This window comes from Coffea arabica, chromosome 2c, assembly GCF_036785885.1.
Source record: "Coffea arabica cultivar ET-39 chromosome 2c, Coffea Arabica ET-39 HiFi, whole genome shotgun sequence".
In the NCBI taxonomy this organism is placed as follows: Eukaryota; Viridiplantae; Streptophyta; class Magnoliopsida; order Gentianales; family Rubiaceae; genus Coffea; species Coffea arabica.
The window spans coordinates 13145163-13161376 of NC_092312.1; the positions used below are offsets into that span (position 1 = coordinate 13145163).

At 35.5% G+C, this 16214-nt stretch overlaps 2 protein-coding genes across 2 annotated transcripts; both read left to right on the forward strand.

Moving 5' to 3' along the window:
* Positions 1–3419: 3419 nt before the first annotated feature.
* LOC113726131 (GDSL esterase/lipase At1g28590) lies at positions 3420–5496 on the forward strand. The gene is made up of 5 exons (XM_027249674.2): positions 3420–3729; positions 3835–4062; positions 4418–4566; positions 4677–4962; positions 5127–5496. Exons 1-5 carry the CDS (start codon positions 3495–3497, stop codon positions 5384–5386), a joined length of 1158 nt encoding a protein of 385 aa, XP_027105475.1. The 5' UTR covers positions 3420–3494; the 3' UTR covers positions 5387–5496.
* Positions 5497–6940: 1444 nt separating this feature from the next.
* On the forward strand, positions 6941–13460 carry LOC113723926 (GDSL esterase/lipase At1g28570-like). Its single transcript, XM_072074459.1, has 5 exons — positions 6941–7285; positions 7410–7634; positions 12042–12190; positions 12394–12670; positions 12860–13460. The coding sequence occupies exons 1-5, from the start codon at positions 7051–7053 to the stop codon at positions 13114–13116; spliced, it is 1143 nt and encodes a 380-aa protein (XP_071930560.1). The 5' UTR covers positions 6941–7050; the 3' UTR covers positions 13117–13460.
* Positions 13461–16214: the final 2754 nt, after the last annotated feature.

Consider the following 16214-nt stretch of genomic DNA (forward strand, 5'->3'; position numbering starts at 1 on the left):
ATCATTACTCTAAGCATGTTTAACTGAAATAATGACCATTTGCAAGGGCGCCAAATTGAGGTGCCTCTTTTGAGCTATTTAGTTGTTGTGATTGATGTACGTGACCTAGTCTCGATTCAGACATGAAATTGAAGGCACGCACGTTGCTTTCAGACGGTAAGATGCCAAAGTATGCCTCTCTTTTAAGGTAACATAATTCTGGCAACAACATATGTAAAACTCATCAAACATCCAACAAGATGCATTTTCATGTGTTGCTACTTATATAGAGTTTCCCGCAAGAGTATGGTTGCAAAGAGACATTAGACGCTGTTCAGAAAGAGCCGCTGGTTGCTAGTTTCCTAAATGTAATAGCAACCTAGCCTTTGATGAGAGTTTCAAATTAATACACCTCTTGAGTTTTTATTCTTGTTATATGCCTAGGTACCATTCATTACCCACTAACGAGGGTAGCTATGGAATGAAGTTTTTTTCTCTCTCCTGATACGCATTTTACATTGTTTGTGTTTTTGAAATGGGATGGATTTGTTACTGTCTAATTAGTTTTAGGGTAGGTAGCAAATATTTTGAAAACCTCAAAGGAGGCTAGTGAAATTATCCCTTTTTTTTTTTTTTTGCCGGGTAGTTGTCGTGTGAGAGCTAAAGTATCAGCTGTACTAAATAATTGAATGGCGACGAATCCCCACAAGAAACCGCTGACAGCACAAGAAGCTTCTCGGATTCAAAATGGAGTAATTACCTAACACGGTCCTTATTACGTTAAACTCGCATTGACAAAAATCAAAGTAGCATTTTCTTTTTTCTGGCTGCTATCCGCGTATTACTTTCAAAGGACCTTTTCATATTAGAATTAGAGGTACGCTTCTGAGGGTTATATCAACCAACCAGAACGAAACCAATAAAAATCCTCTACTGCATGTGAAAGACATAATCATTACCCATTAGAGATTTTTTGCCTTTTCATTCATGAATTTTGGTGCGCGCAATTATTGTGCCTTAAACGGACTTTGGTGTCGACAATACAATTGTAGGGCCACTCCTAAAGCGACAGGTGTAAGATCTGCCACATCAATAAAAGGTGCATTTTTTCTCTTTAATCCAACGTGCTCCTTCTCTCACAAAGCTCAGACTCAGCAAATCATTCCATCCGTGATGCTCTCTTCAACTCCAATCCGCGATCAATTCCGGTAGATGCACTTCCTACCATCCACCACCACAGCCCGCTTCTCGCCACCATCGTTATCAGCACCTCCTACCTCTGCCGTACCCTCTGCACCATGTTTGCTCTTTGCCCCTCCCTTTTTGTCATCACCAGCACCTAGAGTTGTGAACCAATTGCTGCCTTCCTTCTCGGGTCATCTTTCCCTCTTTTCTCTCAAAATCTAAGATTTGGGTTTAAATGTTGTGAGCTCATGAGTTATTCTGCAATACCCAGATGTTCGCCAAAATCACATATTAAGGATGTCGTTTGATAAAATTGAAATTTGAAACCCAAGTCTAAAATTTAAAATTTGAATCCATTAAGTTATTAAATTATTAAATATTAGATCTAATACATTTGAGTGCATATCACATTCAGTGATAAGTAAATAATTTATCACTTAATTTTGAGAGTAAATTTTATTTTAAAAAATCAATCCCACTTAATTAATTTTGAATGTTCAATTTTTTATTATCAAAATGTTTGAATATATTAAGATTTGAATTCATTAAATTTAAATGCTGAACTAAGTTATCATACGTGATCTAAATTTAATTAGTTTGAGAAAAAGGAAAAGAAAAATGAAAACTTTTTGGTGGTTGGCGTGGGTGGGTGAGTGTGGGGCCTGGGACGTGGGAAGTGGGGGCTCGGTTTGCGGATTGGGTGAGATGGATCCTTGGATGTTGCCCAAGAAACAAAATGTAAGCCGTAAGGCTGTAAACCCTTGTCCTTAACTATATAAAAGCGGGACTGTTCCACGCTATTTTGGCAGGAATGACGGTAACTTTTGTCCTGGGCCTCTTTCTGTTTTGGCAAATTTGGTTGGTTCAGTAAGTTTTTCGGTCTTTTCACGTTTTCAATTGCACCTTTCTGTTGTACCTTGTGCAGTGATTTAGGTCACTTTTAATCGATTACCTTCTTTCTGTCCATGTGTCCAACAATTTGGATAAGCAGATTTAGGATTTTGTGTTAATGACAGACAAAATATATAAGATATATATTTCATAAAATCAATATATATATGGGAACGCAATTTATATACATAAAAATATGTATGAAAGAAGAGGAATAATACCAATAATAATTTATTAATCACATCATAAGAACTCAATTTTTCACTCTTCTCAACTAAACACAATAATATGCCTCCCTATAAATGACTTGATACACAAGTCTTACAACCATAAGCAGTTTTCTAATAAGATATTAATTTCTAAACAATAAAGCTATCATAATTTAACTCCAATAGAATTACTAAAACTCTAATTTGACTAAAACACTGCCAAATAATAATATGAAAATTTCTAATTTTGAACCTTGATTTAATATGCGGACAATACAAACTATCACTTTGTCTTTAAACAAGTCAATTAACACTTTTAATCATGCAATAATGTAACAAAAAATTATAAATTTAACTCAACAACTCCAACTCATAAAAATTATTACACACAAAATTCAAAATTCAATCATAGTAGTACCGTACACATCCTACATGCATGCAGGTCACAGCATGACCAAAAGCTCGTAAATCTATAATTACAGTTGGCACTTGGCACGATGGCCATGGCATGTGGTGGTCATCATCTTTAATTATGAACAATGTACTCCCTCCGTCCCGTTTTGTTAGTCTGAATTTTTTTTTCACACAGATTAAGAAAGTGTAATTAATTTGATTGGAAACATAAATTTAGATTAATAATTTCCTAAAATATCCTTATGCTAATCACGAAGAGTACCAATTAATATCAGTTACAACTAATGGGTTAGAATTGGAAAAGCTCAATGTATTCAATGTAGTGGATTGGTATTTAATAACAATGTATTAATAATAAGATATTTAATAAGGGTATTTTAGACAATTTAGAAGATTACTACATTTCTTAATGGGAAAATGGACTATAATTTGGGACAGACGAAAAAGAAAAACAAAAGTATAAAAGTGGGACGTAGGGAGTACTTTATTAACCTACAGACAAGCAACGTTTTCCTCGCACCGCAAGAATTGTAGACGGTCTAAGTAGTCGAGCTGGAGTTTTGTACGCCTTTCATTCATTACAATCGAAATTAGGAACGTGACTGATCTAGGCAGACTTTCGCTGGCACGAGAAAAATATGTTTGGCTCCACCGCAATTATGTTACTGAACGGGTCAGTGTGAAATAAAAGCACCCAAGGAAATCAAAGAGAATTTCAACCACTAGTTTCTATATAAATCAGAAAAACAAAATTAAAGCGTTGTAGTTCTCATCTTCTAGCATTTCACTTCTTCCTTTCATTCTTTTGCTTCCACCATGACTAAACCATATTTGTGCATCATTCTTTTTATATTGATGATTGTTTCTCAGTCTGCTTCCGAATGCTATACATCCATGTTTTCTTTTGGCGATTCACTTTCGGATAATGGAAATCTACTCGGCTTCTCATCCCCAAAGACCATACACCAGGGTCGCCCACCCAATGGAGAAACCTACTTTGGCCAACCTACTGGCAGATGTTGTGATGGTCGTCTCATCGTGGATATGATAGGTTGATCATACTTCTTTTTTTTTTAGGAGAAAAAAAAAATCCATGCATCACTAAGCTCTGTTGAAATCTCATGGTTTCTTACCTGGTTTTTCTGCAACCTTGCAGCTCAGAATTTTGGACTTCCAATTCCTCCGCCATATGTGAGTATTCGGAATGCAAAGAGCAGCAGGGATTTTTATGCTGGCGTCAATTTTGCAGTAGCAGGAGCTAAAGCTCTGGACCCTTCATTTTTTGACGAGAGGGGAATTTCTGAAAGTGTCACCAACTTCACTTTGCGAGTACAGCTGGATTGGTTCAGAGACTTGTTGCCATCTTTATGTGGCACAAAAGCTAGTCAGTAACCTTTGCTTCAAATTGTTGATGCAGTAAATATGTGTAACCGTGTCGTAGACCATGCATATAATTAGTTAAATACATGTAAATCTCACACACACACACACGTGCGCATGTAATTAAGTGTCTTGGAATAAGGAGTAGTATAACAATAGGCTTGCGAAAGAAAAATTAGTGAGTAACTTTCAAAATAACAGCGCACGTCACATTTCTATTTTCCTAGTATTAGGTAACGTGCATGCTAGATAGGTTACTTCAAAAAAATTCATCAAAATTGTTTTCCCATAATATTTTCTAGCGGCTTGCATGTACATATCAAAGTATTGAAATCTTATGCTGATCATATGATCAACAGATTGCATGCAATATCTTCAGAGCTCGCTAACTGTGATGGGAGAAATTGGAGGCAACGATTACAACCATGCTCTTCTTCAAGGAAGAAGCATCGAGGAGGTCAAAACATTCGTGCCCGCAGTTGTTGGCGCCATCAGTTCAGCCATAACGGTAAGAAATTCCAACTGCAATTTCCTCTCATCAAACTCTGCCATCAGTTGCTATATATCTTCGTCACTTCAGCTATCTGAATATCAATTCTTTTGGGCTTCCGGCGGCAGGACATGATTCGACTTGGGGCGGCGAATTTCATAGTTCCCGGCAACCTACCATTGGGATGCTTGGCCGCCTATCTAACATACTTCCAGAACTCCAATAGGGATTACGACTACGACTACGACGAGGCTCCTGGCTGCATTAATTGGTTAAACGACTTTGCAAAGCACCATAATGAGGTGCTCCAAATTGAACTTAATCGCATTAGGGAGCTTCATCCTCATGTAACAATTATCTATGCTGATTACTACAATTCTGCAATTCGATTCTATCGCTGGCCAAAAGAATTCGGTACTTACTCTATCTCTTTACTTGGTGCAATTTATATTATCCGACTTTATCACTACTCAATTTTCCACTCTAAAGTTTTCCCGTTTGGATTGGAGGTTTTGGAATTTTCGTAGAAAAACATTCCGTCGCTTGTCAAGAGTTGGTCAATAAAATGTTTATTGCAGGATTTACAGGAGGAACTCTGTCAGCCTGCTGCGGAGCTGGTGGCCCATATAATTTTGATTCATCTGTGGGTTGTGGAGACCCGCCGACAACTGGCTGTGCTGACCCTTCCGCGTATGTCTGCTGGGACGGTTTGCATCTGACAGAGGCAGCCAATAGATTAATCGTCAAGGGTCTATTTGAAGGGTCGTATTCAGCTCCTCCCATTAAGTTAATTTGTGCTAAGATTCCTTCTGGTGGGGGTCTTTCCCATCAAAAGTAGGCCTGTGGAGAAGCATTTTGTTGTTTCCCAATGCCTTCCTCCTTCTGGTGGAATAATCTACATTGATATTCATGTCAATAATATTATATTCAGGTCAATTGATTTTAAAATGGAAGCCAGGTTCATTATAAACTAGCTTTTTCAAACCCAACAGCACAAACTTGGAGGATTTTCTCCTTTCTCTATCGAGTTCGAGGATCTTAGCCGTCGTTCACCTGCAGAAACTTCAATCAAGTCCGCAATTCAGTTTCCAAATCTCATCAATGTCGAGTTACATCAATTAGTTGCAAATGGGTGTTAAGAGACAACGTGTCCAACATGGATCATAGCTAGGAAAATTTGACACGCATTATTGCGCACGACAATATAGATTAAAATTCAAATGTTTAACATGGATCATAGCAAGGAAATGTATCGCTATTCCTCAAGTAAAGACACAAATTCAAATGTTTAATTCCAATAAAATCAAATCCAACAAGTGAATTTTCCCCCTTCTTTTTAAGTAAACTAGTAGTGAGTTTAAATAACTTTGCCCGCTAAGGGCTATACACGATCAAGTGATCATACGTTGTGCAAAAATAAATGCAAAAGATCATAAAAGTAATAGCAAATGTACACTTTATTAAATTAACACATCAATTGTGTGTGCGTGTATTTTTTTTTTTTTCAGTTGTAAGATGCCTGTATTACTTACAAATTTCCTTTCTCCAAATTGTTTAGATTCCAGCAAGTCAATTGCTGGATTCTATCACACAAATTTCCTATCGTTTTGGAAAAAAAAAAAAAAAAAAAGATACTCCTTTATTGATGAACTAATCTGATGAATCTTAATTTCTGTAATACCATTTGCCAGCAATTGGTATTTTTGAAAAACTTCTTGTTGTTTCATAAGACTTCCCCATTAATGATAATTTTCTTTTGCCGTGGGGATGCGGTAGGGATGGTGCTGGGACTGGCAAGGAGGAAGTGGTGGTGATGGTGGTACTGGGAGGAGTTTATTGCAGCTATGGTGACAAGGGGAAAAAGAAAATGGATGGCAGGCATGACTTAGCAAAACGTATGTGAGGACGCAGGATGCTGCTGTGGGTTGGATATTCGAGATCTAATGGACTTAAATTTCTAGGAGGCCAAACTAGTCAACCAAACACAGGAAAACTAATAGGAAAGCATTTATTTTCTTTAAAAAAAATTTTTTGGAAAACATTTTCCAGGGAAAATATCTTACACCCAATCAAACAGACCCTTAATGTAAAAAATTTTCCTTTGGAAAGCAAAACAAGACTTGGAGTTTTGAGGCATGCTTGCACCGAAAGTAGACTGGACATCCGAGCTGAGTTTTAAGACACTAATTGGAATTCTTGTGTTTCCGACGACCAAACAAGCAGCCCCTTCCACGTGCAACTTAGGGGAAAGAGTGAGGTATTACAAAGGTAGAAGAACCAATGCATGGTTTTCTTTTGACTGCTTAAGGGCGGCATAGTCCTCTTACCTAATATTGGATAAGCAATAGGTCCTCACGCATGACCCAACCCGCAATATATATATATATATATACGCACCTGCATTGCACTGCTCAAACGATCCCGACTCCTTCCCAAAAAAAAGAAAGGGTGGAAAGCTAAATCCAAAGGTTTCTGTATTTACTACTATTTTCTGTTCTCACAATGATCAATCATCCATTTCTGTGTCTTGTTCCTATCTTATTAATCATTGCTCAATCAGCCGAAGGGTGCTATACATCCATTTTTGCCTTTGGTGATTCCCTCACGGACAATGGAAACTTGCTTGCCCTCTCAGCCCCAAGAATTATACACCAGGGCCGCCTTCCCAACGGAGAAACTTACTTCCACCATCCAACTGGCCGATGCTGCGATGGCCGTCTCATCGTTGATTTCTTAGGTTAATCATGCACTGTTATTATATATTTAAGTTCTATATATATATATATATATATATATATTTTGGTTAGTCGAATGACTACTGGCCATGGCACATTTTCACACGCCGTTTTGGAATGTTGCAGCTCAGCAATTTGGACTTCCGATTCCACCACCTTATACTGAAGTTTCGAAAGAGATGACAATGGATATTCGTGCTGGAGTGAATTTTGCAGTGGCAGGAGCAAGAGCTCTGGACACTGATTTCTACGATAAGATTGGAATAATTGATCCTGTCACTAATGATACCCTGCGAGTTCAGCTGGATTGGTTCAAACACATGTTGCCATCTATTTGTGGCCCCGAAAAAGGTAAGTTCGCTTTCCTACAAGCCCCCTCCCCAACAAAAAGCAAATAGGATTTCTCCTCCTCTATTTTTGTTTTTTTTTTTTCTCTTTTTAATTTTTTTTTTGTTGGATTACGTGAACTTTTTCAGTAAAATGCGCTCACAAAATTCTTTTGATAGGGGTAGGTTGAGCTGGGATAGTCATCTTCCTTGGTTCTAAGAGTTTCCGTCTTTGACCAATGAGAAAAGCCTTTTTTCTACTTGACAGTCGCTTTCGATACCCAATTGATGCTCAGTTTTGCGTGTTCATGCACATGATTATGGGTTATTGAATTATCTGAAAATAAAGCACAATTTTATTTATTTATTTTTTATTGGGGTTTTGCTTGTTGAGTAAATGGACTCATGTGGCTTAATCATATGGTCCGAGGAGATGAAAGAAGTAGCCCTCCCACTACACGTATTCATTGTAGTCGAAATTTCCAGTAGTAATGTGTATGTTATTTTTGCTCCACATTGGAACGAAAATATCAGTAACCTTGGTTGGTGAGATGCAAGTGACTTAAAATCAGAAAATTAAAAGAAGAATGAAATAAATTAAGAATTTTAGCGGATGTCCAGAATTGAGAATTTCACCACGTAGACTTTGCGTGTTCCTGATCAGCATGCGGACTTGACAAGACGTTAATACAGATAAGGGTGCAGACGTTTGCATTGATTATCACGACATTATCCTCTGCATGAATGAACCTTGGTTGGTGAGACCGAGACCACGGATGCACATCAAATGGATCACTACATACCAAAAATGAATTTATTTGGCATCTAAAGAGGACTATATTTTTAGAAATGCATTTTGCTTCTGCTTTAATTAGGTAAAAACTTAGGGGGAAAAATACACATATATACGTATATATTGCAAGTGCATATTGTTTCTGGCTTGCTGAAGGGTATAGATTCAGTTCTCACTTGAAAACTCGAGAGGGAGCCGTAGGGGGCAGTGGAATAACTTCTTTAAAATCTTTTAGCGGAACTATTATTCGGAAGGATGGCTAACTCTATTTTGTACCTCTGAATTTGTATTATTTTTTTCACTTTGCATCTTAAATTTTAATTTTGGACACTTTCTACTGTAAACTCTCAAGTTTTGATACTTTGCATCTTAAACTCTTAAATTTGTCCCATTTAAATAACAAAATTAATGAAATAAAGAAAGAAGCAATTAATGACAGTATAGCGTTTTGTTCTAGATGCGATTATCATTAATTCCTTGACTCCTTTTGACCATATTTAGCGCATTATCATTAATTTGTATATGATCCTGATCACTAATATTGTTAACAATATTAACAAGATAAAGGACAATGCAAATTAATGATATTACATTATTTTGTTCTTGTTGCGATCTCTTGACTTCTTTTGACCACATTCAGTACATTATTATTGATTTGGAGGATCCACTATTCTGTTAATTTTGTTAATGTTATTATTGATTGAATTTAAATAGACAAACTTGAGAATTTAGGATAAGAAGTGTCTAAAATTGAGCATTTAAGGTGCAAATTATCTAAATTGAAGTTTATGACACAAAGTAAAAAAGTGGTGTAAATTTAGAGGTGCAAAGTGGAATTAGTCCTTATGATAGTAAAAAAAGAAATAAAAGGCACCGAATTGATTTTATCTGAGCTGTCAAGTGACATTAGCACCTTTTTTTTTTTTATTTTTTTTGTCTTTTTTGCGTCTTGCGACTTAGAGGATTAGAATGTCAGTACCGAATTTGGAGTGCCAGTAACTGGTCAAACTTCCAGAAATCTTTGCAAATGGCCCATTAATTATTTAATCGACGATACGTTGGTCTCCCTTCTTGGTTTGGCCCATTAATGTAGTACAATCCTATTATTTTACAACTAAGCAGAACCTAATCACATATTAGTCAATGGAGTAATGCCGCATTTGCGCATTCTCTTTTTAATTAAGTGGGATTTCTTGAAGTCAACAAATACGAGCAGCTTTAGAGGAAGGTTCAGAAGACTATTTATCATCATTCCAAGTCCACACCCAACAATTTACGTGTGGGGCCGGACTGGCACCTGGAACAAGGATATGTGCATGTGCGTGTGTGTGTGACAATAATTATTTTAATTAGAATTGTTTCTTACTCCTGCTTAATTGAAGATAATTAATGAATTATGAGTCATTTGGATTTTACACATATTGAATATTATATTATATATTTAAAAATTATTTTAAATTTTAAAATAACTAATCTTATCTTAATGATATTTAAAATAACTAATCTTATCTTAATGCTTTCTATGAATTTATTATATAAAATTATAGTAAAACTTTTTTCAAATCACTGTTATTAAAATCTTACATATTTCATAAATTACTTCATTTCATCACCATATCATTGATTAGTATTCAACTTGTTCATCATCTTTTCCCTTAATTTTGAATTAACTTAGTACAAAAAAGAGAATTAACTGTTATACCGACAGATTTATCAGTATTGTTGGAAACTAAATATTTATTGATAAAAAAACTGAATTGCTGGATCTTTTCTACTTAATTAAATGTGAATATATAGTTCTAGATTTATGGTCATTATAAAAATTTAAATTATCTAAAAGAATATTCATAAAAAAAGAATATCTACCAAGTTTTTGATATGGAATACATTATTTGATATATGCTATCATATTATAGTAAAAGTATGTGAACAAATTTTTAAAAATTAGTAAATAATTGAACATTTAGAATACATTAATTTTTTAAAGTGAATATGAATGAACATATAGGATTGTTGTTAATTTTCATATTTAAATTATTCATATTTATATAAATTCACAATAAATAAGAAAAGAAATCATGCTAAGGTGCGGACAAAATTCTAGTTTCTACAGTAAAGCACTCGAATTCGTCGAATTCCTAGCTAAAAGAATTTGGCCTCCTGATTGACAGACACGGTTTTAGAAAATTCAACCATGGATGGGTTTGCTTTCTTTGCTTTTGATTATCTGAATAACGAACATGCCTCTTCCATGCCTGTTAAGATTTATTTGACGAAATGAAGCCAAATCAAACCAACTGATGCTTCATTGACTTTAGTTTTCCCTTACTTGTCTGAGGGCAAATGACTAGTAATTCTTTTAAGTTTGCACCATATTTATACCTCCTGAATTTCAGAAAATTCTCTCTTTTTGTTGTTATGTCCCTGTTAAATAAAAAAAAAAATCTTTCTCTATAAAAATTAAAAAAAAATCTTTCTCTATAAAGATTAGCCTTTGAAGTTTTATATATTCCCCCCTTATTCAATATTTACCCCCCCCCCCCAAAAAAGATTTTCTATTGATTACCTTTAACAAAATTTTTGGACCTATTTCAAATTAAATATTAATGACATTGTAATGGGAAAAAGGGATTTGGCTTTTTAAATCAAAGTACATAATATATTTTTTTTATATAAATTTAAGAGTATGATTTATGCTGAAATTAACCGCTGCACTACCTCATCACAGGGTTCTAGCTCTATCACTGCCTATAAAAGTATCCAATGTGTGGCTCAGCTTAAAAATTTGATTGCTTTCTTCTATAAGAAATCGAATCTCGGGCCAACTGACACTTACCATACTTGGATTTGGTTTGGATAAAACATTTAGAATCGAATACATATGTTGGGGGAAGTAACAGATACTTTAACAAGTTGGTGGATCAAATAGATAATTGATTAAATATGAAGGACTTCTGGAGTCATTTTCCCTTTGCTGAAATATACATTTCAAAATTTACTGGCCATCATTTTCTTACATCGATGCGTTTCTATGTACTTTTAAATTGTCTTTGGAATCAAATTATGTTCGAATGCCCTAATAAAAAATGTTTATGTTGATACTGAAAAAAATAGAAGAATTAAGGGCAAATTCCACTTTACCCCCATGTGATTTAACGTTTTTTACATAACCATCATATGGTTTCAAAAGCTATATATAACCCCCTTATGATTTGAATTAAAGTGTCAAAGTGACTGGAATGACCATTCGTAACGGAATTACCTAAAATGTCAAAAATATCCTTATGTAAAGTTGAAAATTATTTATTAATCGGGGGGTTATGTGTATATTTTAAAAACCATAAGGGGGTTATATGGTAAAGTATTAAACCATAAGGGGGTTATATAGTAAAATATAAAAATCATAGGTGGTTAATGTGTCATGTATTTATAAGGGTAATTTCGACATTTTTAGAAGTTCCGTTACGAGTGACTATTGCCGTCACTTTGATACTTTAATCCAAATTATGAGGGGGTTATGTATAGCTTTTGAAACCATATGGGGGTTATCTAAAAAATGCTAAACCACAGGGGGTAAAATGTAATTTGCCCAAGAATTAATGCTCAATCCGCTGTAAATTCATGTTCAATCATTTGCAGATTGTGGAGAGCAGCTGAAGAGATCACTGGTCCTTTTAGGACCATTTGGAGGAAATGATTATCGCTATGCTTTATTTCAAGGAGCAAGTCTGGAGGAGAGAAAGCTGCTTGCACATCTAATTACTGATGCCGCGGTCTTAGCTGTCAATGTAAGACTATGACAAATCAAAGGGAGAAAAAGTGGAAGTAATTATTAGGAGAGTTGAAGCTGAAAAAAAAACAGTGGAAAGAATCTGTGCAAAAATCATTGAGATAAATAGTAGTAGAAAGTTTGGCGAATCATATATGGTCTAAAGCAGTTCACATTTGTTCTCACTAGCACAATTTTGACTAGGTTACCCCATTTGTACAGGAATTGGTTGAACTTGGAGTTGGCACAGTGATGGTTCCAGGACTTGTACCAGATGGGTGCTTAGCGGTGAGTCTCACATATTTTGGGAGTCCGAATACGGGGAATTATGATCTTTCAACTGGATGCATAAATTGGTTAAATGAGTTTGCTGAGTACCACGACGAGCTACTTCAAACAAAGTTGAATATGGCTAGAAAACGCCATCCAACTGCTGCCATCATTTATGCTGATTACTACAATGCTATCCTTCAGCTCTACCGCAACCCAGAAGAATATGGTAAGTCTCAATCATTGTATATTTTTTTTATGTTTTTTCTTGATTAATACGATATGGTTAGAATATTCGGGTAGATAAAAGAACCTCCACCGGTCTTGGATTCCACAAAACAGATTAAAGTAATGGTTTTGCCTTGGATTCCACGAAACAGATTAAAGTTATGGCCTTGGATTCCATATGTTTCTTCAGGGTTTAGGAGAACCACTGCTGCTTGTTGCGGAGATGGGGGCCCCTATAATTACAACAAAGAGGTGCAGTGTGGTGATCCACCGACAACTGTTTGCCCCGATCCTTCCGTGTATATCAACTGGGATGGCCCCCATTTCACAGAGGCTGAAAACAGATGGATTACTTCGGCTTTGTTGAAAGGGCCATACACTCTTCCTCACCTTGATGCTTCCTGCATTTCTGAAGCTGCCAGTACTAGACACTTCACCGATGCCTAGCTGGATGCTCTCTGTTTGATACAGTGGTGCTGATAATGGCTTTACAATAACTCAAGGGTCAGAATTTTTAGAAAAATTGCTTAGGCATTCATTGATGGAGAAGATTTTTATATAAATATGAAAGGTAGGTACAGATTTAAAGGGAAGCTGCATAATTGCGTCCCTTGATGATTTATATGATTTGTTCGGAATGCTTGTACGTATGAAATGATCATGCTGGGAATTTTAGATAAGTGATTGCACACAATATTATTTGTCACATTGAAATTTGTCTTTGTCGTAATTGTTTGTAATGAACAAGGGCCCTTTATTATGGTACACGTGGGGTATGATCCCCTTCCTTTCCTGGTTGATATACCGAATTGCTCTTCGGTATTTAGGGTGAAATTGAAATGACGACTTGAAGGCTAATAAGAGAAGGCCTCCCACTTCATAGCAAAACACTTTAATTTGAGCACTTGAAAGCAAAAGATCGTGTTATCTATAATTTATTTTAGATCTCTTCCATTTGAGCACTTGAAAGCAAAAGATTGCTTCCATAGTCGTTTTCCATTTTGTGTATTCAGTTGGAGGCGAGGAGCTATACACGCATTTCATTTTAATTTTCTTACTTTGATCATACAAGGAAGGATTCGTCTTTAGGATTTCTGTTGTCTGCACTCATAACGAAGTTTGTCTTGAAAAGAAAGATAAAGGTCGAGGCTATTATAAGGTATCAACAATTAACGCTCACCCTGCAAATTGTATACAAGGTAAATTGTTTGGATACCTTTTTCAAATAATATTTTGTTTGCATCATAAACACATTTTCCGACTCATTTTTTTTTATATTTTCAATCACTTTTTTATTTCATATACATCACATCACAAAAAGTGCTACATTAATTATTTCAAATAACACTCTATTCAAACAAACCCATTTTTTCAACAAAACTGAAATGCACGTTTTATCATGTATCCTTACTCCTTCACCTCAAAATGAAAATGGACTAACTCCACTTTGCACCCTCGATATCACTTTTTCAGTTTACACTCTAAACTTTAATTTTGAACGTTTTGCTTTCTAAACTTTTAATTTTGAGCCCTTTGCACACTAAATTCTTAAATTTGTGCTATTTATATCCAATCAACGATAATTTTAACAAAATTAATGGCACAAAGGTTGCAATAAATCAATGACAATGTAACGAAAGTAGTCAAAAGGTGCTAAGACATCACAAATTCATAATAAAAATAAAATAATACATTATCATTAATTTGCACTATCTTTTAGTTCATGAATTTTGATAACAATATTAGTAATTGAAACTTTACAATCAATCATAGTGTACAAAAAATAGTCAAAAAATTAAGAGATCGCGGTTAAAACAAAACAGTACATTTCATTAATTTTGCTAATGTAATCATTGATTGAATTTAAATTGAACAAGCTTGAGAATTTAGGACTCAAAATATCCAAAATTAAAGTTTAAGGTATAAAGTGAAAAGTGATGCAAGTTGAGAGATGCGAGATACAATTAGCCCAAATGAAATTAAGGCCAATTATCTATTTAGAATCCATACATGCCTTTTTTTTGAAAGGGAACAAACACACACAATTAGATTAGAAACACTCAAAAATTAACCCCCATTAAACCTAAGCCGGATCTACAGAGAATTCATATCCAATGAATTGGTGACAGAACGAGACCCCCATAAAATTTAAGTTTAGGTTGAAGAACCCACACACAAGCGATGTGGGACGGAAGTCCAACTCCCCAATCCCCCCGAGCACACCCTTACCACAGTGAATCCACATGTACTTCATGGACTCAAAACACCTACTTTCGGAATCCGACAAATGTGTATTTTTTTTCGAAGCTGATAAACGTGGACGTTTGTTAAACACTACCCACAATGTCCGCCACAAGGGTTTCTTTCACCCTAGATCGTACATCTGAATCTGTTGCCTCCTGGAGCTTCTAGATAGTTATACAGCTATCAAGGATGATAAAGAACGAGTACTGGGGAGCGCTGTATGCGACCACCCAGCGACAATGCATGCGAAAGTTGAACATTTGTTTTGCCAATGTTGACCCGTCACTTTCCTAGAGTCCTCCAGCGAAAGTAGTTGTTCATACCATAGTTGTTATACCCAGCCTGGAGTTCAATTCAGAGAGATGACCGGATTACTAAGTCATCGGTTCAATTGTGGGTTGCACGGTTCAATCATAGGTTGAATAATAATTATATTATATAATATAACAATACATTTTAACTTATAAAAATAATAAAAATTTTAAATTGGTTTTCAATCGGTATTTTTTTTGGTTCACCGATACAACTATAGAGTCATTGACTAATTAACGAGTTTATTGCTTAACTGATTTAATTAGCAATCCAATTCGAACTTATGATTAATTAATTAGATTGATCGGTTCGATCGTAAGATCGGACCGAATTTTATAACTATCGTCCATAAGGCAAGGCCGATACAAGAAACTATCTAGTTCACGTCGTTGTTGGAAATAAGGGGCTCATTGAGTCGAGTCTTGGCTTGAACGTGATGAGGTTGATTCACTTTTATCAGAGTTAAACTTGAGGTCAAAGTCAATAAACTTTCATTTTAAAACTCAAATCTCGAGCTAAAGTGAAAGGTTGTCAAGCCCTGAACGATTAAGTTTCTCGCATCGTCTACCTGCGCAACCACCTCATGTCCTAGAGGCTTGAGGTTCAGAAGAGGAAGACAAACAAAGGGGAAGATACAAATAAGTGACCGGTAATAATTGGTCAAATAATTGACAGCTAAAGAAATTTGCAAGACAAATAAAGTGAACAACTAACTTTATTTTATAAGTCCCGACTGGACAGGCTAGGCATGTCATCTGTTAGGAGGATAGTAAGAGGGGGGAGAGATTGAGATAGTGCGTGTCGGAAAATTTTGTAATCCTGGTTTCCTTTTTTCCCAATAAAGAATATAAGTTGTGTAAAAAAAAAACTGCTTCTATAGCTAATTAACTAAGTTTCTAATGAACATATGCATTTTGTGGTTTAAGGGGTTAAAAAAAAAACTAACTTTATTTGGAATAATTAGTCAACAACAGTGCATGCAGTAATCC